The sequence below is a fragment of the Ursus arctos genome, unplaced genomic scaffold (genome assembly GCF_023065955.2).
Source record: "Ursus arctos isolate Adak ecotype North America unplaced genomic scaffold, UrsArc2.0 scaffold_7, whole genome shotgun sequence".
Lineage (NCBI taxonomy): Eukaryota > Metazoa > Chordata > Mammalia > Carnivora > Ursidae > Ursus > Ursus arctos.
The window spans coordinates 68,574,625-68,601,906 of NW_026623089.1; the positions used below are offsets into that span (position 1 = coordinate 68,574,625).

The window sequence follows — 27,282 nt, forward strand, 5'->3', positions numbered from 1 at the left end:
CGACCGAGGTCACAGAGCAGAAGGAAGTCAAGGAGTAGGATTGGTCTATTGAGACACTGAATGAGTTTAGTTCTTTATTATTTTACTGGATAATTTCTCCCTCAGTCCCAAGTTCCAGGCCTTCAGCAGCATTGGACTCGTGCACCTTTCAAGTATCACGGGGAGAATCTAGGAGAAGTGCATTGGCCCAGTGCGCAGGAGGGGGAAAAATATGTTAGAATAATTTATACACGTTTGATTTTGTGGGCACAGCAGAAATTTTTACTGTAACCTTTTCTATTCTGAGGAGACTCAATTTGTTTTAAGACATATCCCTATGAATAAAAATCCTCTAATGTCCTGTTTGGCAGGCTGGATTTTAAATGTGGCAAAATACCTTTCCGTGAAACAGCGTTGTTTTTTCTCGGAGGATTTTTATTTCAAAACCTCATGTATTTATGTCATATCAATCAACTTGAAAAATGGTATCTCAGATAGCATCTCATTTCTCCCACACATTAACCTGCTGATGCAGGTGTCATTTCTCCTATTATAAATGAGGACACTGAGTCTCAAGCAACTTCTCTGGTAGAAGGGTCTGGTCTTTTGAATTTAAAATCAGTATTTTCCCCTTATCATACACTGTCTAGTAAGACTTCACAAATTATAAGCAAAAGTTCTCTGAATTTACTTTTCTCTACCAGCCCCTAGGAGAATATCAAAAGAACCAAGTCACTTCGTGTACACGGCAACTTATATTGGGCAGGTTTGAAGCTTAGGTGTAAGAAACACTGAATATATAGCAATTATCTCTGCGAATGCTATGGTTTTCTCCCCCTCCTGCCCCACTCACAGATGAGAAAAACCAACACACTCAACTTTACCCAGAAGACTCAAATACTTTCTCACTCATATTTAACTCGAAGTTGTCTTATTTTACTTTTCTCCAACAGACTTATTTTTGAATGTTGTTAAAATATGCAAACTCTGTGAACGTTCAACAGGAAAGCCCCTCTCCTTCCCAGACTGGCTATCTAGACAAGTGTGGCTTTGTCTCTCTCACGAACGTGTCACAGAGTTTGAAACGAAGAATATGTGTTTAGGAATTCTGAATGGAGAACCTATAATTTTATGGGTAAAGTTTGGACCCGAGGGATTTAACCGATTACTCGAGCCAGGTAGACGTAGGAACTCAGGACTCGCTAATGACTTGAATGTTGCCATAAAGAAGAAAGAATTCTAGATAGTTTCAAGATTAGTGGGACAGCTATGGCTCTCTGTGGATTTGCCAGTTAGGAGAAAGGTTTGGGTTGGATTCACTTTAGATAAGATTAGTGACACAGATATTTTAAAAATGTCCCCACAGGCGGGTGATTATGGGGTGTTAGCCAAACTATGAGACAGCTGAGAACATTTCACACAAACAGGCATATCAATCCCATTTTTGATGTTTTCCAGATCCGCTGGTAATGTGTGGCTACGTCCTGATAACGTGCCTTAGCTTCCCACGTTCATTCTGCAAGAGCCTTCCAGGTTTCACAGTTGCTAAGGCAGTTGGTCATTCAAGCAACTGAGTGGTGATGCCATCTTAATATTTAAGAGCACTTTCAGGTAAAGCTTTTAAGTTTCAACAACCAGAGAGACTTTTAAAAAATGGTTGCTTATTCTTTTCTTTCCCCTTCCTCCCTCTGTTCCTCCCTCCCTCCCTTCCTTCCTTCCTTCCTTCCTTCCTTCCTTCCTTCCTTCCTTCCTTCCTTCCCCCCTCCCTACCTCCCTCCCTCCTCTCCCACTCCCTTCAGTCCCTCCAAGGCAGTGTGGCATACTGCAAAGGTCATGGACTTCGGAGACATCCACATCCATGTGTTTACCCCTCCTCCACCACTGGGGACTGTGAAGCCTGGAGCAACTTACTGAACCTCATTCCCCCAATATTTTTATGTCTCCAATAGGGATAATAACACTCGCTCACTTTATAGAGTTATTATGAGGAATATTCTAGAATATTATGAAGACTATAATTAAACTGCTTAGTATGGTACTTGGCAAAGAATTGATGCTCAGGAAACCTTAGACGGCTTCTACTTTCTCCCTCAACCGGTATGTACTGGGCATCCTGCGTGAGCCAGTCAACACCCTTGGGGGAGGGACATGAATGAAGCAAGGAGTGTCAGCCTTTGAGAGCCTCACAGTCTAACAGCACTGGGTTGAATCAATATTTCACAGCCTGCATGAGTAAAGAACTGCATCTATAAACTTCGCAAGAATACTGAAAATAGGCTTTGGTTTTTAAATTGTGACCTATGTTTTTATTATCAAGAAACATTTATTGACCACCCACCACATGTGGCCACGTGGCCAACAGCATGGTCACATCCTGATCCCCAAGATTCATGATCTAGATGTACGAGGTCCTTAAAAAACCCCATAATTTTCATCACGACTTTGTTCTAAATAGGAGGACAAAGTAATCTATATTGGTTTGGATTTCTTGTTTGAGCTACTGTATAAGCAAACAGTGGAAATATTTGACCCCATGGGAACGCATAAACAAAAGAAAACATATATAAATGCAGTACCATTCACTGTAAAGAAATATTGAGAAAAGAATAAATTGTCAGAAAACTGTAGTTAGATAGCTAATAGAAAAGGTTAATGTCCACATAACATCATTCATTTCTGATAGGGGTTTCCCAAAACCCCACTTTATCAAATGACACTAATATTTCCTAAGACCTCCCATAAGAAGATTTCTGGAAAACTGATCTTGCTGTGATAAAAATGTTGTGGTCCTGTATTAATGAGGCTAATGAAAGCTGCATGCATAACTAACTTCCATCTCAGTAGTCCCCAAACTTCCCATGCATGTGACCCAGACTTAGAGGATAGGATCTGCTTCATCACCCTTGAGAGCACGTTGCTTTACAGCCATTCATTTTATGGGCCACAGGGAGCCTAGTTTCCATAGCGCTGTATAAATCACGTTTTCTGACCTGGTCCTAACTTCCACCTGACCTCCACCCAGGCCACAAACTTTTGAGATCCTTTTGCTGTGCCCTCGGGAACTCATGATCTGATAGTCCTCAACTTCTCTGCATGTTCTCCTCTTCTCCTTGGCGCCCTATTGGAAAGCTGGCTCTCCCTGTCCCTTCTGTCTCTGGAGTGGGGCTCATCATTTTCCTGCACCCCTCTCACCCCTGGGTCTGAGGGGCATGGAAGATGCCCTCTTGCTTCTCAGGGATGCTGTCAGGGCATTCTGTCTACCCTGCACCATTCTCCCTCATTGCCTCTTTCCAGGGCCCTCTAGGTCACTCCAAGTCCATGGAGATTCTGGCTTGCGGTCACTGTCACTCCCCAGCATACCCCTGGCCATTCCTCTGGAGATTTCAGGATCCACAGAGGTGCTCCTTCCGGCATCCTGGCCCCCGACCCACTCCTCTAATGATTCCATCTTTCACTCAACCTTAGCCACTCATTTCCACAGCCATGACCCTAGCTTGTAATTACCAAAGCCTGTCTCCCCTGTGAGTGTTACTTTCAAACCTCCAGCAACCACCTCCTGTCTGTCCAGCTCATTTTTGCTAACATTGCAACTTCAACAACCCTGACACCTTTCCTGGATCCTGTTTCCCACCTCTCTCATACCCTCACTCCCCCTCTCTCTCAGCTGGCATTCCGTAGCCGGCCATTGCCATCATCATCACACCCCTGTACATGCTGTCAGTTCCCTTGTCCTTGGTTTACGTTATGGCACTCAGTCGACTCAGTCTCAATCCCGATTAGGGCCAGCTCTGCTGCTCTCTACCTGCACCCAGGAAGCTGTGTGTGGCTTAGGGAAAAACATGAGCAACCTTAACACATCTTCCTTTAAAATCATCATCCTTAACCTCGCGTGGGCTCTTCATACTGGCCAACTGTACTCTCCCCACCCCATCCATTCTTCCATCCTTACACCCATCTGTCCACTGCATCTGGGCCATATATGTTCCCCTCTTCTCCTGTTATTTTCAATGAGCTACCACGGATTCCATTCTCCCAGCCCTTGGAATTCTATCACTTGCCATCATAGCAAGCCCTCCTCTTCCCTTTGCCTGAAATCCCTTCACTCTGCTTCACTGCCCAATCCTATCACCAGCGGTGCACTAATGCTCAGGGGAGCTGACCTTCCCTGTGTGGCTCTGTATTCGCAGGAAGTCCACAGCCATGGTCTCAAGACTGGGATCTCCTCCAACAGCTCTGACCTCCTGGGAGAGAATTCTACTTGGACTCCAGCAGAGAAGAAAGGTTCAACTTTCCCCCAAGTGCATCATACGGTGGTGTATCTGATGGACTGTCAGAGCTGGAAAGACACTAGGAACTCAGAAATCACACTAAGGTTCCAATGATGGAGTCCAGAGTCTGAGAGGCCAAGTCACCTGTGATGCTCGTATTAAGTATCTTGATATATTAAATAGCTTTTGGTTGCTTTTCTTTCTTCTTCCTTCCTTTCTTTCTCTCTTTCTCTCTCTCTCTCTCTCTCTTTCTTTCTTTCTTTCTTTCTTTCTTTCTTTCTTTCTTTCGGCGGGGAGGGGGACCTAGAAAAATAATGTGGAACTTTTGAAAAGATGTGCCAGTGACCGAAGGCATTCTACCCAGTTACTTGGTGTTTTGTAAACTAAATAAGCATTACAGTACAAATCCAAACAAATATCCAAAAGGAGAAAGGAAAGAAGAAGGTAACACGGTCGGGTAGAAAGAGACATTCTGGTTAAGAGCTAGAGAGTCACATACGTTTGCCTACTTCCATTACTAACTAGCTGTGAGCCTGCAGAATGTATTTGCCTCCTGGCCCCTTGCTTTCCCATATGCTAAGTGGGAGGAAGCAATGGGACTGCGGCTGTTCTGAGGGTAGGTGTCATCTTCACAGGCCAGTGCTCTCTCCTTTGCTCGGAGTTCACATTCATGTCGTAAGAGACTCCCTCCAGTTCCTCTTACTTTTGACCCCTACTCTTGCTTCTTCCCCTCTTCAGACAGTATTTTCAAGTAGCCTGGCTTCTCTTGTTTACAGCACTGTGACTCCTCATTCATTTGTTTCCCCTTCTAACAGAAATGCACAAACCCATCATCCTGGGTCACCTGGATGACTAAAGGAAAACAGAAATGGATTGAACAGATAATCAACTCCCGCTTTTCCATTTTTCTGTATCCACCTACTTGAATGATGGTTAATTGGGACTTCAAATCCAATAGATTCCATTTCTTTTGAAAAACCTTGAGCTTGGTGCTCTTCGCACTGTTGGCCTTCTCAAGTGCATTATCTGTTACCCTGACTTAGATTTAAAGCCACTGATTAATCTGTCAAGTCTTGAACGGTTTCCTGAAAGGCTCCTTGGTTAGGTAGATGCAAGTAATACTCACAAACCCAAGGGCAGCAAGGGCACCACAATCCCGTTCCTTTACATTAACAAGTAAAGAATTTATTTCTATTCTAGGATACATGAGCCAAAAGGAATAGGACAGAAAAAAGTGGCTTCCTTATTTGTATTCTTGGTTTGAATTGGTTTCAATCGTTTCCTACAGTACCAGCCAACAGAAAAAGGATGGGCCATGGACCTTAATTATTTTGGGGGGCTACCCAGGATCTAAACCTCCATTGTATGTTTGGAAAATTACCCAGTATGCCAGACTGGCTAACTGTTCACCAACTTTTTACTTTTGCTTTTACTTTTTCTCCTGGGTACTCAGCTAGACAACATCTCCTGGCTTCTCTTACAGCTATGTCACTTCTAAACAGGAGAATATAAGAGCAGATGATATATTCCTGGTTTAGGCCTGTCCCGAAACAGTCTTTCCAGCAATCCTCCACTCTCTGCCAGCTTGATGTTGAAGCTCAGAGTGACCTCAAAAGCAATGTGCTAGGGACTAGGCAGAGCTTCTATTAGCCAGGACCCTTGATGGTGTGGAAGGGAACCATCCTGTACCCCCCCCACACCTCCTCTCACTGACCGGATTCTATGTGAGTGCAAAAATAAGCCTCAGTTGTGTCAGCCATGGAGATCTGGGACTTGACTATGAGAGCAGCTAGCATGACTTCAACCAACGTACTCACAGGATGAGTGTTGGCAAGAGGCAGTGGTCATCTCCCGCTCTGGCAACTGAGAACTTAGACACCCTCTTTCCCAGCCTCCCTTGCGTCTAGAACATATGCGTGTGGTTTCCGCTTCATCCGTGAGCTGCACCCCAGACTTGGTCTAATCGCTGGTGACACAAAGACGCAGGCACAGGGGGCTCTCCATCCAGATTCGGGGGGTAGCAGTGGCAGCAGCATCCACGATCCAGGATCATGGTGTCAATAAAGTGAAGGCAGCGCCCAGGTCCCCCCATCCCCCGCCAAGACGTGACCGCTTCGTGGGATCAGGGCTATGGTGTGATTTTAGACATGGCTCTTGATTTACAGCCACCAAGCCCGCTTTTCCAGCCTTCTCAGAAAGTCTGTGCCCCGTGCGATATCTTCCAATAAACCCTTCTCCTGGTTAAGTTCCCTAGAGTTGATTTCTGTTGCTTGCAGTTAAAACCTATTGATACAGCTGCCTCCCTTGCAGTGAGAAAGGGACAGGTGGACTTCTCGCTCCCTGGTCACGGGAGGTTGTCTTCCTCTTCCTCCGGGGTGTTATGCATTTCCTAGACTCAGTCAGTGCCATGAGCAGCTCACATTTCCACTGACAGCTCAGTGTGCTTAAGAGGGGAGCACTGGATTTTGACTGCCCCAGGTCATATTGAAGGAGGTCAAATTTGACTGAAATAAAGCCGGCTATTTGGGAAAATAGGGAATTGGAGAAAAAAGTGAAACACTGAAGGGATATCTTAGAAAAATACTCAAGGAGGAGGAAGAAAACAAGATCTTCCCTGGGAATACTGTAATAGATGTTGAAAAAAGATATAAAAAGGAAGAGTCATTTCAGGTCAACTGGATCCCTTCTGCAACTACAGCATAACGTAGATTTTTGTCCTGCTCTCTTAACAGCACCGTGTTCCCATCTACAGCAGAACTAAGTCAAAGAAAATGTATTGTACAGGAGTGAGCGCTACCGGGGCAGGTTAACTGGTGTTTTGTTCCCCAGACATTAGTAGGCTTAGGCCATTTTATAGGCAGGTTACAGTCCTCCTGTGCTTGGCAGGAGGAAGAAAAACCACCCAGGGAGGCCCCCCTGGGCGGTCTCACTGAACACAACTGCCTCTGTCTTGTGCCCAAGCACACGCGCATGGCGGTTCTGAGCCTCCTTCCAATCTCTCCTGAGGCGGCTTCGGGAGTGCAGTGTGTTGTTCTAAGACTGGCCCCCAGTGACTTGTGCTGTGTGACAGGGCCACTTACTACCGCATGAATTGGAGCTGTCCTTTGGCCAATAGGAGATGGTGGGAGTGACAGGGTGCCTGTCCCAGAGCCTGGGCCGCAGGGGGCCTTGCAGTGGCCATGTTCCCCTCTTTGGAACACGGAGACCACCCAGACCGCACCTAGTCCAGCCCCCTGGACACTGAGCAGCACCAGGAGGACAGCCAAGGGACCAGAGTTGGTAGCTAGCTCTGGCTGTGGCACCTCGGACCTTCCAGCCTGGTTCGTCTTCCAGCTGAACGCAGCCGCCTGAGAAACCCAGGGTGAGGGCCACAGACAAACCACCCACCACCCACGCATCCGTGAAAAAGAATACATCCTTGTTGTCTTGAACCATTACGTTTTGTGACGGTTGCTTATGCCCCCCAAAATGGTATGAGGCGAAGCCTGAACACTCAGGGTGGTGGATAAGGAGAAGGCCCGTGTGTGGTATGCGGGGCGCGCAGGCACAGTACCGCACACGTCTACTGTCCAGGCCACTTGGAAGCCTTGAACTCGAGTATCATTTTGCCAAAGAAGCTATAAGCCGCGTGGCACTTGTGATAGAAGTTCTAACTCAGAGGGCGCCTGGGTGGCGCGGTCGTTAAGCATCTGCCTTTGGCTCAGGGCGTGATCCCGGCGTTATGGGATCGAGACCCACATCGGGCTCCTCCGCTATGAGCCTGCTTCTTCCTCTCCCACTCCCCCTGCTTGTGTTCCCTCTCTCGCTGGCTGTCTCTATCTCTGTCAAATAAATAAATAAAATCTTAGGAAAAAAAAAAAAAAAGAAGTTCTAACTCAGGTTCGACCGGACTCACTTTAAAAGTTCTTCCTTTGAATTCCAGGAAAACCTGGAATTCTGTTGCATTATTGCACCACCTCCTGCAGCATTTTCTGGCATTGGCACAAAATTTCAGGGAAACATGGCTTCTCTGTTTATTCTGCAGAACTGGATCGCTACTCCCTTGACCCAATAACTTTTTCCAAAATAAGTTCCCTGAATTAGATTCCTGGAATTTGTAAGGCCGCACAGAGTACATGCTTAAACCACAGAACCTACCATTCTAAAAAAAAGATATTAGAACCAAAAGGCTGGGTTAAAGAGTTAGGTGATTGTGTTAAAGATAGAAAGTAATGGCAATTTGTTCTTGACTAAAAGGTGTGTTTTGTCACTGTGAGGCTCGGATGGCGATGACCTGGCTCCTACTCATCTCTCCAGCACTGCCTGGGACCCCTTTCTCCCAAAACACCTGGAAACCCCATCTGGCTACTTTGTGCCTCTTTATCATCATGTGCCCCCCATCCTCCCCCCCCCCGCCTCCAACTGCAGCCTTTCCTCTGCCGAGCTGACCCACAGCCCAGTCTGATCGCAGTGCCTCTTCTCTGGTCCCCAGGGCACCCCATGCATGGCACTGCTGTGATGCTCATCGCTCAGTATGTCTCTTGTCAGCCAGGCTCCAAGCTCCTTAAGGTGGGCCCTGCACTTCTGTATTCACAGCACCCAGCCCAGTGCTCGATAAATGTCGTCGGAATGAGTATAAGGCTCTTATGTCCAATTAGCTACTAGACAGATCCACTTAGATGAATCAAGGGCGTTTAAAAAGTAAATATCCAACATGGAGTCCTTGATTCCCCTCCCAAACCCCAAACTGCTGTTCTTCATCCAGGCTTCCCAGTCTCAGTAAAGGCACCTCTGTCTACCCAGGTGCTCAACCTGGAAAATGGGGAGCAAGCCGAGCCTCCTCTCTCCCGCACCTCCCAACGCTGAGCCCAGCCCTTTCCACCTCCAAATCTCCCTGCACGTCTCTGTCTCCCCCTCCTCTCCTGTTTGGGTGACACTTCTAAAGGGCTCCCCATTATGCACAGAATAAATGCAGCCCCTCACCCTGGCTGGGAGGCCCCACGTGCCTGGACTCCCACCCCCTCCCGTGCCACGCTGCTCGTGAGCTCTGGTCACGTCAGGGCTCCCCGCTCATCCGCGTACTGTGCAGAAGCTCCTAGCCGCAACATCCTCCTTCCTGTCGCCTTCCCTGGGCGCCCCGTCTAACGTAGCAGCGCCTCAGCCCCGCCCCCTGCGGTGACGTCACAGACTCCTGATTGCCCTCCTTCAGGGCGCTTTCCACCATTGTGAGTAGTTTGCTCGTTTGTTTACTTGTTCCTTTTCCACATCCCCCACTGAAGGCCAACACCAAGAGGGTAAGAGTCTTTGAGGTCACGTGCCCGCGGCACCTCCAGCATTAGAACTCGGCCGGACACAGAGGAGGGGTTAGAAAAACACGTACTGAATGAGGGAATGACCAAAGAACACAGGAGAAGGCCCCGAGAGCACGTATACTGTGCTACTCCCTGCGCGCTCCACCACTCGGATGAATGGGAAAACCCGGGTCACGCCATCAAGATTCAGGTCAACTCAGCAACCGCAAAGCAATAAGCACCTGCATCGTGCACACATCACACGATCTTGGTTCAGTCACACAACTTTATGAGGCCCCCATTCTTCTTCCTCTTCTCATCGCACAGTTGAAGAAAAAGCTCAGACGCGGAATGATGGCCTACTGTAGACCACGACACCTGAAACCCCGGGAGCAGGTTCTGCCTCAGGGCTGGTTGACCCCCACATGGAGCCCACGCATGTGACACAACCTCCTGTCACTTCTGAGATTTTCCCAGAAGGATTGAAACCAAAGTTCTGATTTGCCCCGCCAAAGGTTTACACCCATACGTTTCACCTTGCTACTCCTTCAGATGACTGGGGTGTGTCTCTGTCGGAATACACAAATAAAACCCTCATCCCGCATCTATCTATAGGACAGGCATGAAATTCTTCCTCTTTTATGGCAACTTCTTATGAAAGCTTTGCAAGATAGTTAATTGAGGCAACCAGCTTCCAACAACTTCCACAATGAAGAGATTCTTACCTCGAAATTCCAGTCCTCGAAGCTGAAAGGTGACCAGACCATTTCCAATTTCAATCAGGTGAACAAAAGCATTGAGGTAGTCAGAGGCCAAAATAAAGCAATCGCCGGAGCTGTAGTTACCCCACCGACCAAGAATTAAGTCTCCACACAGGGACTCCTGCAGCGCCCTTGTCAGGTGCTCATAGAAGATGGAATTAAGATTGTTGTCATCATTCCCTAAAGGCAGAACAAGAAATACGATCAGTGGGTACTTACTCCTATACACGCAGACCTAAGAAACAGTGACTTGTCATTTGATCAAGGATAAATCAGGTTTTTTAGATACTTTGCCCATTTTTGTTGACTTTGTGAGACCCTCCTATTTTTTCCCCTTTATTTTCCTTCTGGGCAGTCTCATCTATACAAATGGATTAAATTATTGTCTTAATGCAGATGACTTACAGATTCATACCACCAGCTGAGGTCTCTTGTCTAAGCTCTAGACCTGTGCACCTCCTTGTGTACTTAACATCTGCTCTTGTGTGTCTCAAATGCTCCTCACCTCCAACATGCCCAGGTTGGGCCCGCATTCTGTTGCCCGTCTCAGCAAATGGTACTACCACCCAAACAGCCATCACCCAGGGATCTCTGTTCCCACTCCTTCACAAGCCAGCTTCTCAGTTTTACTTTCTTCAATATTTTTTGCATCTTTCTACCCTCCCCCTTTTGCATTACCCCTACCTTATCCCAAGCTGCATGATTTCTCAGGTGGCCAGCCACACTAGTCCTATGACTCCCCGGTGTCGCTTCACTGGGAACTGCTGCCCCATCTAGTCTCTGCAGCACAGCCAGAATGAGCTCTTTGACTTGCGACGTTGAATGCGCTACCTAGGACCCCTCAACCCCATTACTTCTAGCCCTTAGTGGGTTTTCCATGCTCTTGAAGATAGAAACAAGGCTTCTTCGCATCACCCATAATCGGATCCCATATAACTTAGCATTCCCAGGGAAAATCTGGGACAGTCACAGGTATAAGCTAAGAGCAAACCTATGATATATGGACACACAAGAGGCACGTGGGATCTGCTCCCTATTTCAATCTCCGGCCTCACTTCACACAAACATAGTCCTCCCTCCTCCCTTCTGCTCAGCACAGAATTTCTTCCAGAGGGACTCACGTGCTCTTCCCACCCCGGGCCTTTGTAGACACCAGTCTTTCTGCCTGGGTTGCTCTGCCATTCCTCTCTGGCTTTTGAACACTTACTATTCTTCAGGGCTGCTTCAGGGAAGCCCACGGCCCACTTCGAGGGGCCGAATCCCTGTTACAGTCTCCCAGCACCAGATCCTCGGCTCTGAAGCACCCGTCACAGTTGGAATCTGACTTTTGGGTTTTGTGTATATATGGTTATTTGACACATGTTTGATTTCTCCAGTGCAGTGGAGAAAGAAAAGTGAAGAAGACATGACATGAAGGAAGACGGATCTGTGTCTGAATTTGCTTATTTCTGTGTCCCAACACTGGCAGAAGTCCTAACATGCAAAAGGGACGAAATATCTGTTGAATCATAGATAACACCATAGATCCTACAGCTTCTTTAAGAAAACTTTGTTTTTAAGAACACACCTGTCAAGTAACTTCTGGGGCTTTTTGAAATCAAAGTTATTGAGGAATAGAGACAATAAACAGCATCAACTCATGTATATATAATATATATATATATATATACACATATATATGCTACAATATAAATGATTACTGCTACTATTATATATTATATACATGTTCTTGCATATTACATACAAATAGATACATCATATAGATATCATTTACTATTTTTAAATTACATATATAATCAGATTTATGGAGGGATGATTTATGTAGAGTAAAATTTATCTTTTTTAGTGTGTAATCCTATGAGCCTTAATAAATGCATAGTCACGTAACTGCCAATTAGAAAGATGCATTTGAGATTCAGCCATATCGCTGTACCCAGCAGTCTTCGGTTTCAGCATTGAGTCGTATTCTGTGGTGTGCATGCACTATTCATTCATCCGTTGGAGGACATTTGGGTTGTTTCCAGTTTTAGTGATTAAGAGGAAATCCACCAAAAATATTCATGAGCAGAAGTTTATGTGAATGTAAGTTTTGGTTTGTCCTGAGTGAACACCGAGGAGTGGGGCTGCCGTTCTCCGAAGTGGCTGAACCATGTTTGCATCCCCTCTAGCCACAGTGATTGAGAGTTCCAGCTGCTCTTCCTCTTTGCCAAGACTCGGCTTTGTCAGCAGTTACGTGTTTGCTTGTTTAATTGTAGCCATTCAAATTGGGTGGATAAGACACCAAGAGAGGAGTGAGGGAAGGGTATGGGAGAGGAGATGGAACGTTGGGGGGGGGGGCGTGGAATGGGGGGTTCGTGGTGTATTTCCTTTAATCTCCCTTTCACTCCCTCTATCAGATCTCTCATGATGAAGGAAAGAAACATTTTAAAGAGAAGACTGGATAAACTTGGACGTCCTCCTGCTCTGTGGTCTTGTGGGCGGAGGAAGTACCAAGAGGGCCCGCGAGAAAAGTTTGCATTCAGTACTCCTATTTTAGGAGCCTCTTTTGTTGGGGAGTAAACTTCTGGCCCTGGAAAGTCAGAGAAGCAGAGTCGCCCCACAGAGGAAACGCCTAAAGCTAAACTTAAGGTTCCCTTCTAGATTGTCTGTTGGGGTGCAAGCAGCATCAGGGAAGGTCCAGATAAGGCCTGCAGATCTGAACAGATCTCCTTCTGCTCCGGACCCTGGGGAAAGGGAGCATGAATGGGGGTGCAGGAAAGTGAAGACTGGCCCCTTGCTACATAAGGAAGAGCACTGATCCACCTGTAAGAAATCTATAAGATAACACATCAAATTATAAATATCCTTGCTGGGCATTCATGACTGTTGAAGGCCGAATTGAAATGAGTGCACTTCCAACCTAATTATGATTAATGGAGAGAAATAAACTGTTCTGGGGGCTGAGTCATGTCATGTAGTCTAATGAAGTATCAGTGTGCTGAACTTTCGTGTGGATGAGTCCTGCCTGACCTACCATTCAATTCATTTTCACTGATGAATCAGCATGCGTCCCGAGACCCTAATTAGAGATCACTTTGAGCCCCCGCCCCTTTTAAAGGGAAGGCCTGAATGTGTGTGATATTTAAATAAAACAAAAACAGTTTCAACCACCGAAGTGGAGTCTTTGTAGAAAGAACACCTTGCCCACAGATCCACATAATTGGGTTAAAATGAGACAACGATTATGAGTCACTGGAAGGAAGATGCACTTGTGAAACTGTCCATAAGCCTGATGTCAATGGCCATGCAATGTCACAGAGTCTCATGGCTGTGCATCAGAGACACCCGTAGCCCGCCCACCCCTGCCATGTTGTACTGACGAACTGAACTTTAGGTCAACAAAAAATAAACCTGTCTCTCCAGGTTTCAAATTAATCATGTATATGCAATTCAAGTATAGATAATGACACGATACAATTCTTCCTAGACAAAACTTTTGGCACAGGGGAGAGAGTGAGGTGGATAAAAATAGAGAAGAGATAAATTTGCATTCTGTTATCAGGAAAAAAGAGGTAGAATGGTTAAAAATGAAACAGATTACAGAAAGCAAAAAGTAAAATAATTTCCTAGCAGGTAAATTCTTCCATAGCTTGATGTTGAAGGAAGTTTCTGAAGACTTTCGGACCCTAGATCCTGGAATGGTTTGCCTTTGAGGACATCATAACACTGACAGTTTTCCAAAGAGTATTTTTGCTACAAGACCAACAGCAAGCTTTAGAGTCTGTATTTGCCTTTCGTCACACAGAAACTAAAATGTCGTCACTGACAGCGTCATTCTATACTGAACAGCTACCTTGTCAATTCTAAGTAATGGAGAAAAGCATTTCCAAACCAAATCAGGATGCTTGGTCAGTCTATTTGTATAGTTTTAATTTTCTAGTCAGCATATTTATTACCAAGACATACATCACCTCCACAGTGACTAAAAAGAGTGAGTACTCATTTCCCTTGTTTGGATTGAAGGAATCCATCTATATAAGGAAATAAATAAAGAGTTTAAAAAGAGAGAAGGAAGGTGTCTTCTTACCTGGATCCTTTTCAATTTGGACCACCAGTCTCGTGTTGGAATTATCCACGCGCCGTGTGCTAGAAGGGACCATAAAAGGGTAAATAAACGGTCATGACTAGATCATCACAAACGAGAGAGAGTTGGTTTCCAGAATCGGCTGTGTGGTAGGGAATGCAGGGGACATGGAGCTCACCAATCAGGGTGATTGCTCCAATGTGACAATGGTGCAGGAAGAGAGAGGGGTCTCATGATAAGGCAGAGAGGGAAAAGTACAAGAAACACGTGGACGGGAGAGATGAAGACATCTCAGGATTGGGAGACCGGGCTTGTGCCTTATCACATTTGAGCACCAGGTCCATAAAATAAAAGCAAGGGCTTGAACTGCCAATGGAAAGTAACTCACTTTCCGATTTTGAAAGCGGTGCACACACAGGCATCTTTCTTTTCCAACTGACCCCAGAAAACCGGGGTGAGCAGTCAGTGTCTCCACCACTCGCTTTCAAATGCTGGGCACTTTCTTACAGGCCTCTCTCTTCCGTTGAAGCACAAGGATGAAACTGGCTCTTACAAACTTAGAAGACGACAGATTGTCTGTAGTCATGGCAACAAATGGCCATCAGGACCAGTTTTTAATCTCTCTAGTTACGACAACTCACCTCCGTTCAGAGCCTCAGAGCCGACCCATGGGGCCCCTTGCTTCCGAAAGCCAGCCAGTGAGGGTCGGACTTACTCCAGACTTCCGAGGGGCGACCGATCACCAGTGTGTCCCCAAGTAACTGCCTGTGCCGATGGTATCAACCCACTCTGCTTCTAATACCTCAGCTGTCCTTGAACTCCACATGTCCCAGAAACCCTTTATAAGCACAACAGTCAGCTCTGCTCAGAGAAACTGGACCTGACCCGCTTTGTCTTTTTAGTTCAGATCTTCGGTGGTGGTCTCATCATCCTTCAAAGGATGAAATATGACATTGACTTCAACCACATGGCCTTGGATATTTAACTGTTCATGACGTACAAAGATGGCGATTTCATACAGTTAAACCGAAGCCATTAAGAAAGGGCTTTCACTAGAAATAAATCATTGAATATAGGTTTACATACAAGTTTGACCAATAATGAGGGTCCTACTCACATTTGTGAAAAAACTGATCTTTAGCATGCCTGGCCCCTGCCTTTGCTTTCTCTCCTCCAACCATGCTAGCCTTTGTCCACGTCTTCAGCATGCCCCGACTTCCTATTCCTGTCACCCTGCCTTCTTCGGCATCCTCTGCAACTCTTGCGTCCTCTACTTGGAGTCCTTACCACCCCACCTGCCTTCCTGACAGATCCTCTGGTCTTCAAGTCTGGCCCCAGCATCGCTCTCAGGGAAGCCTTCCTGACACCTGCTGTAGGTGAGACTCATGTCATATGCTCCTTCACACATCATACTTCTCCTGTGGGGAACCTGTCATGTTAATATTACTACCAATGATGACAGCTAATATTTCTGCAACACTTCTCTGTGTAAGTACTTCACGAGAGTTAACTCATTATACAAGAACCTTCGTAGGTAGGTATTATTATTATTATACCCATTTCCTCCAAAGAGGAACTTGAGACACAGTGAAATTAAGGCCACACATAAGTGTGGGATTTGAACCCAGTTGGCTGACTCTACCATGTCATATATTTCTTCGTGTGATTATTTGATTATATCCACCCTTGTACACCAGACCCTAAGGAGTGTGAAGACACCTTTGCTCACAACTGGCACGAATAAATGAAGAGTCCAAAATAATGCTGTTTCTAACGTTATTTTTTCTCTCATGACATCTGCTAAGAAGGGAGACTAGCTGCCACTAACTTATACTTAAACATGATCGTTGATATCCTGAGTGTGATTTGATAAATGACAGGCACTTGTTAGTAGTAATGGTGCTTAGGAAGACACCTCAGAATGCAGACTTCTGTTGTGAACTTGTCTCTTGGGAATCAGAAGAGATTTTTAAAAAAATGCTTAGATGGAACTAAGAAAAAAAAGTATTCGCTTTTCCTCATCTGTCTCAGATATTCGGGAACCATCTAGGAGAGATCCTGTTGGAACTTTGTGGGACAGATTCTGCAGATGGGATGGAGAGAAGAAATATTCAGTTGCATCTCAAACAGGCTGTTAAACCCTACCACTCTGTTCTATTACTGCGTCAGTTTTCCTTTCAAATACCCTCAGATCAGCTGTGAAAGTAAAAGAGCCCAGGGTGGTGAAAAATGCAGCAAACAACAAAATTCTTTCTAATGAAGGCAAAATCCCATGTCGGCATAATAAGTCCCTAAACGGAATTTTAATTTCACCTGAAGACCTACGACAAATGGAATTTTCAGCAGCAGAATAAACAATTTTTAAAGTGGGGCTGAGCCAAAAGAAAGTCATTTATCAAACTCCTTGGGGAATTAAAACACCTTCTAAAACTATGTTAACTGGAAAGCTATCTTTTCAAAAGGCTGTAGGACGCAGAGGGCTAAATTTGATCAGCAATAACTAAGCTAAGCTGCCTGTGTACCCCAGGGCCTCTGGCTCTCCACCAGACTCTCTAAGAAGGTGAACTGTCAGCCATACTGGGTAATTTGAGCTTTTCTCCAGTGCTTTCCTCCTGTACATTTGGTGCTTACCACTCAAAGGTGCTAATTAGCTCAGTAATTGGATTTCTGCCTTAACTGTCCAATTGCATAAACATCAATTCTGTTTGCTCAAAGAGAAGATGGGGGCTTGTATCTCACGCCTCAGTCTCAAGGGGGGTACGGAATGCTGGTACATGTTAGGTGTGCATCTCTGTGCACGTACTCTTCCTAGCACCTGCCTGGCAAGTCCCTGTTCATTGCTAGGCAACATCGTCCGGAGGGCCACAGGCCAACAGTCTAGTCATAGGCTTTTCCAGATAGGCTGACTTGCTCCGAAGCATCTTCCCTTATGTTAACATGGAATGCAGATAACTCAGCTAGTTTCTTCCCTCAGATTGTGCTTTCTCACCCCCTGATGTGTCTCCCTAAGTCAAGCACCTTCTCTCTTATATGGTTTTACTGGAGGCACTTAAATCATTTAAGAGTAACGTAATTATACTGCTTCAAATTCCCATTTGTCAGCACACACAGACTATTTATGGGAGAATTATTCCTGTTTTTTCAATGGGGAAGTGCGACTGGCTAGAATAAAAAGTTTGATGGGTGTCTGTTCATAGAGCAAAGCCAGAATGGAGTTATGGATGGACTGTAGTTCTTTTCATGGGACAGGATGGCCTTCAAAAATCTAGACAAAAGAAGATAGTCAGAGCTTAAATAGGACACTGTCACCTTTTAAATTGGATATATACACAAGGTTCATTCGGGTTTGTTTTGCATCTTTACTTTTTGCTGCCACTAACAATCATACTAGTTCTCTCAAAGCCAGTGCTGCTCTTCTGGCTGCTGGGTCACCATGTGCTTCAGAATGACTTGGCATGAGAGTCATTTCCTGAAGGCACAGGGTTATATAGTTGGCATAGTGGGCTCTGCCTGAGGACAGACATTCAAGTAACCACCAACCTTGCTACCATCTGGGAGGACTGGTCTAGTTCTGGCTCCCAGAACCTTAGGGAGTAGCTGTTTGGGATCCCAAAGCAAAGGTGAGGGGGTCTTTGGCACAGTCAGTTAAGTATCCAACTCACGGTTTTGGTGCAGGTTTTGGCGCAGGGTCGTGAGATGGAGCCCTGTGGGGCTGCTTGGGGTACTCTCTTCCCTTGTCCCTCTCACTCGTTTGCACTATCTCTCTCTCTCTCTCTCAAATAAATGAATACATCTTAAAAAAAAAAAAAAGGTGGGGGGGGTCTTTGTGAATGCAGCCACCTTTGATGGGCCTGGGCTTTGACTTCTAACTCCGCCCGGAAGTAACAAAGCAGTGCTCCCTTTCTCCTGCCAGAGTGGTGTCAGAGAAAGCGATTGAGACAGAAGGGTTAAATAACATCCAGAGTCTCATAACATTGTACCCAGAACATCCAGATTTCAATAGAAAATTACTTGTCATAATGAGAAACAGGAAGATCTCAGAGTGAAAAAAGACAATTAATAGATGCCAACACTGAGATAACAGAAATGAGAGAATTATCTGACAGAGATTTAGAACTAGTGTTCATAAAATTCTTCAATAAGCAATTAAGAAAACTTTTGAAACAAAAGAAAAAATAGAATCTCAACCAAAAAAATAGAAAGTCAGCAAGGAAATAGAAGACACAAGAAGAACCAAATAGAAATTTTCTAAGCAAAAATATACAATAGAAGTAAATACAAAATAATACAAAATATGTGTGCAAAATAAAAAACTCAGTGGAAGGACTCAGTTGCAAAACGACAGAGACAGAGAAAACAATCAACGAACTGGAAGATAGAACAATAGATACATAATCTGAACAACCGAGAGAAAAGACTAAAAAAGCATGAACAGTCTCAGAGACCTGTGGGAGTATGACAAAAAATGTAACGTTCTAGTCATCAGAGTCCCATGAGAAGAGGAGAAACTGGAGATAAACTCAAGCAAGTTCACACCACGACGCCTCACAGTCAAGCATGTACCGAGTTGGAACATAACCTGGAACATAAAACTATGTCAACAAGCTTTTAAAAACTGAAATAATACCAAGTGTATTTTCCAACCACAATGGACTCAAACTAGAAATCAGTAGCTGAAAGATAACAAGAAAATATTCAAACAGTTGCAAACTAAACAACACATTTTTTTTAAAGATTGATTTGTTTATTTTAGAGAGAGAGCATGCGCTCTCTGGGTGGGGTGGAGGGACAGAGGGAGAGGGAAGGAGAATCCAAGCGGACTCCGTGCTCAGCACGGAGCCTGATGTGAGGCTCAATCCCACACCCCAGAGATCATGATCTGAGCTGAAACCAAGGGTCGGATGCTCAACTGGCTGTGGCACCCAGGTTCCCCAAACAACACAATTCTAAATAACCCATGTGACAATGACAAAGTTTCAGTGGAAATGAAAATGAAGTAAACTGAAAGAAAATGAAAACAGAACATATCAAAATTGGTGGGACACAGCTAAAACAGTAGTGAAAATTCACTAAGTACAGAAGGGCAGAAAAATAATATTAGCTAAAACAATTTAAAAAAAAAGAAGAAAGTGGGAGTCTACTCAATTTCAAGGCTTATTATGTGACTTCGGTGATGAAGACTGAATAGGATTGGTGGAGGGAATTACACAGAGATCAATGAAACAGAACGAAGAACCCAGAAATAGACCCACACAAATGTGTCCCACTTACTTTTAAAAAAAAAAATATTGAGGTAAAATTTGCTTAACATAAAATTCATAATTTGACATTTCAAAGCAACAATGGATTGGCTTTTAATCCATTCACAATGTTGTGTGACTGTCGCCACTACCCAATTCTGGACTATTTTTATCACCCCCAAAAGAAACCTTATACCCATTAAGCAGTCACTCCCTGTTCATCCCTTTCCCAGCCCCTGACAACCACCACTGTGTCTTTTGTTTCTATGGATTTGACTATTCCAAGCATTCCATATAAATGGAATCACACTATATGCACCATTTTGTGTCTGGTTTCTTTAGTTTTGTATAATGTTTTCAAAGTTCATCTATGTTGTAGCATGTATCAGTATTCCATTCTTTTTATGGCTGAATAATATTCCATTGTATGATGTATGACATTTTGTTTGCCCATTCATCAAATAATGACATCTGCATTGTGTTCGATTTTGGCTAGTAGGAACAATGATTCTAGGAACATGAACTCTGTGCACAAGTTTTTGTTTGAAAACTTTCTTTGAAATTTTCTTGGGCATATACCTCAGAGTGGAACTGTCTTTCCTTGATGGTGTGCTTCGATGTAAAAAGCTTTTAATTTCAATAATCCAATTTTTCTTTTGTTGCTTGTGACTCTGGTGTTTAAGAATTCATTGCAAATCGAAGAGTTTTACAGTTTTAGCTTTTTACACTCAACTCTGAGTCATTTTGATTTGATTTTTGTATATAGTGTGATGTAAGGGTTCAACAGCATTCTTCTGTAAGAGGATATCCAGTTGTCCCAGCATCATTTGTTGAAAAGACTGTCCTTTCCGCCACTGAAAGGTCTTGGCACTCTTGTGGAAGTCAATTGACCACAGATGTATAAATTTATTCTTGGACTCTCGATTCTACTCTATTAAGCTATATGTCCACTCTTGTACCTGTGACACATTGTTTTGCAGTAACGCTGTAACTTTACAGTGAGTTTTGAAATTGCGAAGTGTGAGTCCTCCAACTTTTGCTTCTAAAAATTGTTCTGGCTATTCAGGGTCCCTTGAAATTTCAGCATTAATTGAATCTGTAGACCAGTTTTAGGAATACCACTTTCTTAAGTCTTTAAACTGATGAACATAGGATGTCTTTCCATTTATTTGTCTTCTTTAATATGTTTCTAGTTTTTGGTGTTCATGTTTTCCACTTCCAGTTCATCTAGGCTAATCTGTTAGTATATGACAGTTTATAGATCGCTCTTATAATCCTTTTATTTGTGTAAGGTTGGTAGTAATGTCCTCACTTTTATTTGTTATTATAGTAATTTGCCTTCTCTCATTTTTTCTTGGTCATTCTAGATAAAGATTTGTCAGTGTTGTTGATATTTTCCAAGAACCATTTTTTGTGTCATCTGTTCTCTCTATTGTTTTTCTATTCTCCATTTCATTTGTTCCCAGTCTAATTTTTATAATTTCCTGCTGCCTGCTTGCTTTGGGTTTACTTTGCTTTTCTTTTTCTGGTCACTTAAGGTGGAAGAATAGGTGACTGATTTGGGATTTTTCTTATTTTTTAATGTAAGTATTTACAGGTATGAATTTTCCTCTGAATACCGCTTTTGCTACATTCCATAAATTTTGATATATTATGTTTCCATTTTCCTCCAGCACAAAGTTTGTGTTTTGTTTTTTTTTTTTTTAATTTCCTCTTGTCATTTCCTCTTTGACCCACTGGTTGTTTGAGACAGTTTTATTTGACACACATTTGGGGATTTTCCAGATTTCCTCTTGCTGTTGATTTATAATTTCATTCCATTGTGGTTGGAGAACATACATTGTACAATTTCAATCCTTTTACATTTACTGAGGTTTGTTTTACGGTCTAGCATATGGTCGACCCTGGAGAAGAGTCCATGTGCACTTGACAAGAATGTCTTTCTAAAAACTTCTCCCTGCAAAATACTCTGTTAAGAGGATAAAAACCCATGGTACAGGGAGAAAATATTTTCAAGCCACATATCCCACAAAGTACCAGTATCTAAAATATACAAAGAACTCTCAAAACTCAACAGTAAAAAAAGAAAAAATCCTATTAGAAAACAAGCACAAGACTTGAACAAACAGCTCCCTGAAGAGATTATACCAATGGCAAATAAGCTCAGTAGAAGACGTTCAACACCGTAAGTCATTAAGGAAATATAAATTAAAACCACTATGAGAGATCACCATACACCTATCAGAATGCCTAAAAGAAAAAATAGTAAAAACACCTGCCAAAGATCTGGAGAAACTGGACCTTTCATACATTGCTGGAGGGGATGTAAAATGGTATACGGCACCTCTGAAAAAAGTTTGGCAGTTTCTTAAAACACTACCATATGACAATTGCATTCCTAGGCAATTATCCCAGAGAAGTGAAGACTAATGTTCACTCGAAATGTCATAGCAGCTATATTCATAATAGCTCCAAACTGAAAACACCACAGATGCCCTTCAGTGTGTGAGTTGTTAGAGACTGTGGTATATCCATGCACTCAGCTTTAAAAGGGGCAAACTACTGACACACGCAATGACCTGAACGAATGTCCACTTGATTATGGTGAGTGAAAACAGCTAATCTGGGACACCTGGGTGGCTCAGTCAGTTAAGCGGCAGCTCTTGATTTTGGCTCAGGTCATGATCCTAGGGTCTTGAGATCCAGCCCCACGTGGGGATCCAAGCTCAGAGGGGAGTCTGCTTGAGATTCTTTCTTCCTCTCCCTCTGCCCCTCCCCACTCTCTCTCTCTCTCCTATGTCTCCCTCTCTTTCTCTCACATTTCTCTTTCATCTTATTTTTTTATTTATAGTAATATTTTTTTATTATATTATGTTAGTCACCATACAGTACATCCCTGGTTTTCGATGTAAAGTTCCATGATTCATTAGTTGCGTATAACACCCAGTGCACCATGCAATACGTGCCCTCCTTACTACCCATCACCAGCCTATCCCATTCCCCCACCCCCCTCCCCTCTGAAGCCCTCAGTTTGTTTCTCATAGTCCATAGTCTCTCATGCTTCATTCCCCCTTCTGATTACCCCCTTTCTTTATCCCTTCTACCGATCTTCCTAGTTCCACACTTCTCTTTCAAATACATAAATAAATTAAAAAAAAAAAAAGAAAATAGCTAATCCCACAAGGTTAAATACTGTCTGATTCCAGCCATATAGCATTTTTGAAATGACAAAATTACAGAGTTGGAGAATGGATTAGTAGTTGTCAGGAATTAAGTAGGGGGTAGCAGTAAGAAAGATGGGCGTGAGCTTATGGGAGGGACAAAAGGAGAGAACTTTGTGGTGGTAGAAAAGCTCTGTATCTTGACTGTACCAGCATCAGTATCCTGATTGTGATAGTTTTGCAAGATGTTAACATCTGTAAACTGGGTAAAGAATATATGAGAGCTCCCTCTGTATTATTTCTCTCAACTGTCACTGAATCTATAAAGAGCTAAAAAAAAAAAGTTTAAATAAAAAAATTTCCATAGCTAACAGCAAGCTGAATTGAGTTACTATAATAATAATGCATTCACGTGCAATTTTCATTTCTGATCTGAACTCGCTTACATTTCCAATTAAGATTGCTTCTCCCATTTCAGCCAGAAGAATCCAAGATTATCCAACATTTCGAATACAGGATATGAAGTCCAACTATTCATTCACTGGAAGGTCATAAATATTTAAGGGCTGAGAAGTGTTTCTTCTCTTTCTGCAAATGCAACTAATATAAATAGTAATAAAAACATTCGAGTTGCATGCGGTTGGGTAAAGAGTCAGCCAAAGGGGGACTTGAATAAATAGAGATGCAGAGGATTATAACAGATTCATAAAGATTAAATTATCAAGAAGGTGCTGGTTTTTTCCCAAGTTTAACATGCTTGATTTAAGGTTTTGACTTCTGGGTGCTATATCCTTCCAGTAGCAAGAGGCCTAATGTCATTTAGAGTTGTGGGTGAAATTTCTCCTGCGAATGAAGACACATGTAGTTTTTTTTTTTTTTTCTTTTTTTCTCATTAGTGACCAGGGGAATGCACAGAATTTGGATTAAGATAAGCTTGGTCATCCTTGGCAATGAGTGAACCCCATTTGTGTACTGGTGCATGCAGCCTGGATGAATGAACTCAGGTCCTCCCGTTTGCATGGCTGCTTGTCTCAGGAGAGGCAGCAACTTGAGAAGACACAGTCTCTGAACATGAAGCCATTAACACACGGTATTGTTTTGTCACCGAGGGATGTGGCACTTAATAAAAGCCCGCCAGCACGTTTCCCGCTGAGCTGGGCTTCACTTTTCCTTTGCTGTTTTCTTCGCTTCCAGAGCATGACACTGCACTCTGCTCATTCCGTCCTAAAACCCCAACACTAAAGCTGCAATGTTAGGTCAATAAAACCTGATTTCTGTTTCTAACGTGGTTAATGACTTATTAAACTGTGTGAGGGGTGTAAAGGAGAGAGTCGCTTAATTCTTCTGATCCTGTTGTCTCGGTGCATAAAATGGCAACTAAACATTGCACAGGACTTTGGGTAGGAAATTAAAATGCAGAGCTGCATCGATGACCGCCAACTTATGCAAAACTAAACAAAGAACGCTTTAACCTTACAACGGGCCAGTCACCCCAGAGAACAATGAGAGACGATGGGTAAATAGAAAATGCTTTTGCTATCCCTGCATCAGTACATCTGGGCATAGATTTTTCTGCAATGGGGAAAAAGCATAGTAAAGTTTATCCTGAAAATGTTTTTCAAATTGATTTTTCAAATACTAAAATAGTTTGTGTCAAATCTTGGCTCCAGGAGCTCAAGGATAATAGGCAACGGATAATCAGTTCATTCATCTCTCCCAGTTGTCCTGCATTTGCCCCAGCCTTTCCCTAAATGAATTATTTTTTTAAATTTATTACTGAAGTACAGTTGACATACAATGCTATATTGGTTTCAGGTGGACGACATGGTGATTCGACAATGCTATACGTTACATCATGCTCACCACGATTAAGGGGAGTCGCTACACAGCATTATTACAGTATTCTTGAATTATTGACTATATTCCCTATGCTATACTTTACATCCCTGCAACTTATTCATTTTCTCACTGGACGTTCGTACCTCTTAATTCCCTTCACCTATTTCACTCATTCCCCCCATCCACCTCTTCTCTGGAAACCACCAGTTTGTTTTCTGTATTTATGAGATTGTTTTCTTGTTTGTTCATGTGTTTTGTTTTTTAGAGTCCACATATAAGTGAAATCATATGATATTTCTCTTTCTCTTACTGACTTATTTCACTTAGCATAATACCCTCTAGGTCCATCTGTGTTGCTGCAAATGGCAAAATCTCATTCTTTTTTATGGCTGAGTAATATTTCATTATATATATATATATAAATATTCCATTATATATAGAGAGAATTTACATATATCTATACATAGATATATATAGATATAGATAAATATATATCTTCTTTATGCATTCATTTATCAAAGCACACTTGGGTTGCTTCCCTATCTTGGCTATTGTAAATAACACCGTAAACAGAGGGGTGCACAAATATTTTCAAAATAGTGCCAAGAACAGCTGCTTTGACAAAGCTAAGAAACCCTCCTCCCCGGTGGCTTTTCTTTATTCATGATAACTTTACATAGAAAGCTAGTGTTCTATCACCCTGGACTGCTCTTAAAAACTGCTTTTTAAAAACTTCATTTCCTACCCAATTTTCTTTAAAGCCCACTAAGAACTTTCTCTCCTCCCTCTTCCCCAAACTTCAAAGTATACCTCTCTCCAAAGCCTTCCCTGACACTAGGAAAATAAGCTCCAACTCTATAACCCCTAGAACAAATACTTTCTTTACTGTAACATAGGAAGGCATCACAAATGGAAAAGGAATGCAATCCATTAAATTACCCTTGTTTTTATGAGATAATAGATTTTTTTTCTAATTCCCATGTATGTGATTATTTTCCCATCATTGGTCATTTTTCATCTAAAAAATCTTGAAGGGGAGCGTCAGTCTAGGTAACTGTTTACAGAGAGAAGCAAACACAGCAATCCGGACACGAGAAAGTATTATAAACCCTATGACTGGTGATGCTGGCAGAATGTTTCCAAAGGGACAAGAAAAAAACAGTATGGCTTCCATGCCCACATTACATACTACTTCCATTAATCAGTTGGTATCACTTGGTACCACCGTGTACAAGAAGCGGCAACCATATGCAAAGCCTGGGCCAGGTCTCTTGGCTCTCATTAAAGTGTGATTAAAGTCAGTCATGGACATATGCTCAGGTAACAAGATTAAAGGAGCCCCATCTGATCACTAGAATGCTAAGGAAGGAGATTTCACCTAGAGCCTCAAATGCACCCATTCCCCAGGACCCAAAGTAGCCTGCCCACAGCCAACTCCATCAGTCACGGGGAGAATGAAAACACAGTGACCATGGCCACCGCCATCCATTCTGAGCATTGGCCGATCACAGGAAAGACCTTCTAAAGTGCTCAGGGTTCTTGGGTTTTGGGGAGTGAACCGGCATTATACAGAGGCCTTGAATTTACACAATAAATTTCCTGCACTATTGCATATGTGATCCAAGGCAGAAAAAGAGTTTGCAGATTTAACGTGATTTTAAGAGCTATTTCCTGCTTTCCGTCGTTTGGAAGAAACCAGCCCGATCTCCAACACTTCCCTAAAAGCTGGGGAAGGACCCCCACTGCCCTCACTTGCTGCAGTGAAAAGGGTTCTGCCCTCATGCTGTTATTGACGTACACCCCCTGAAACCATCCATCAACCTGACTCGGTCACAAGGCCTCGCTCCTGCGTGACCTGAAGTGTGGAGTCAGCAGCCTCAGACAGCCGGGAAGCAGGTGGGCACGCTGGACTCCTTCCTGCAGGCACATGGTCAACTTCACTACTCTGCACTTTTCAAATTCTTTAACTGCTCAGCAAAATGTTAACAGGACCCTGAGTACAATTAGGCACACAGCATCATGAATAACAAGCTCGAGCCAGTGCTATTTGAGAAATTCGCCGCATTGGAGTTCCTCAAAAGCGTCATCCTTCTGGAATATATTTGCATAACAGCTCATCGCCACACCTGAAGTGTCAAACCTTACCCCTGGGTATGTGTGTGAGAGCTTTCTCATCCGTCAGCAAAACAGCAGGATGGGGCCAAGTTCATCATTAAGTTTCTCAGACGTAACAGCATTCAGACACAGACCAGAAATTCCAGTTGAGACAAATCTGAGGCAGAGAAGGGACGTGGAAGAACCGGCCTCAGACAACGGGGCTATGTCAGCCATAGAACCAGAAAGGCTCAAAACTCCTGATCCGCCACTCCGCCCTGGGGGTACCCCAGGGGACGCCCGGCTCCTGCTCTGGGTTCCAGCCGAGTTAGAACCACAGCGTTATGGTGATAAAGGTCTGACCTTCATGCTGTCACTCCCCCAAGATAAAAGGTAGAGAGAGAGGATCCCTTTGATAGAAGGCATCATTTGCTTTTATTAGGAACCTTTTGATTTCAAGTGACAGAAAAACCCGACTGGGAATGGCGGAATTCACCGGCTCGCACAGCCCGAAGCCCCATCGGGACCCAGGGCGAGGGTGTGCCATCAGGAATCACCCTCCGGGTCCCGTGGCCCTGCATTCCTCTGTTTGCTGTATTCTCAGACT

At 43.6% G+C, this 27,282-nt stretch overlaps 1 protein-coding gene across 1 annotated transcript in view; it reads right to left on the bottom strand.

Annotated features, from left to right (window-relative positions):
• LOC113259021 (pecanex-like protein 2) overlaps positions 1–27,282 on the bottom strand; it is a 261,570-nt gene that overhangs the window by 44,167 nt on the left and 190,121 nt on the right. Inside the window, exons 24-25 of the mRNA XM_057308828.1 lie at positions 14,345–14,403; positions 10,243–10,458 (exon numbers count right to left, since the gene is read on the bottom strand). Of these exons, the coding sequence (XP_057164811.1) occupies positions 10,243–10,458; positions 14,345–14,403 (275 nt within the window). The remainder of the gene's footprint in view (positions 1–10,242; positions 10,459–14,344; positions 14,404–27,282) is intronic.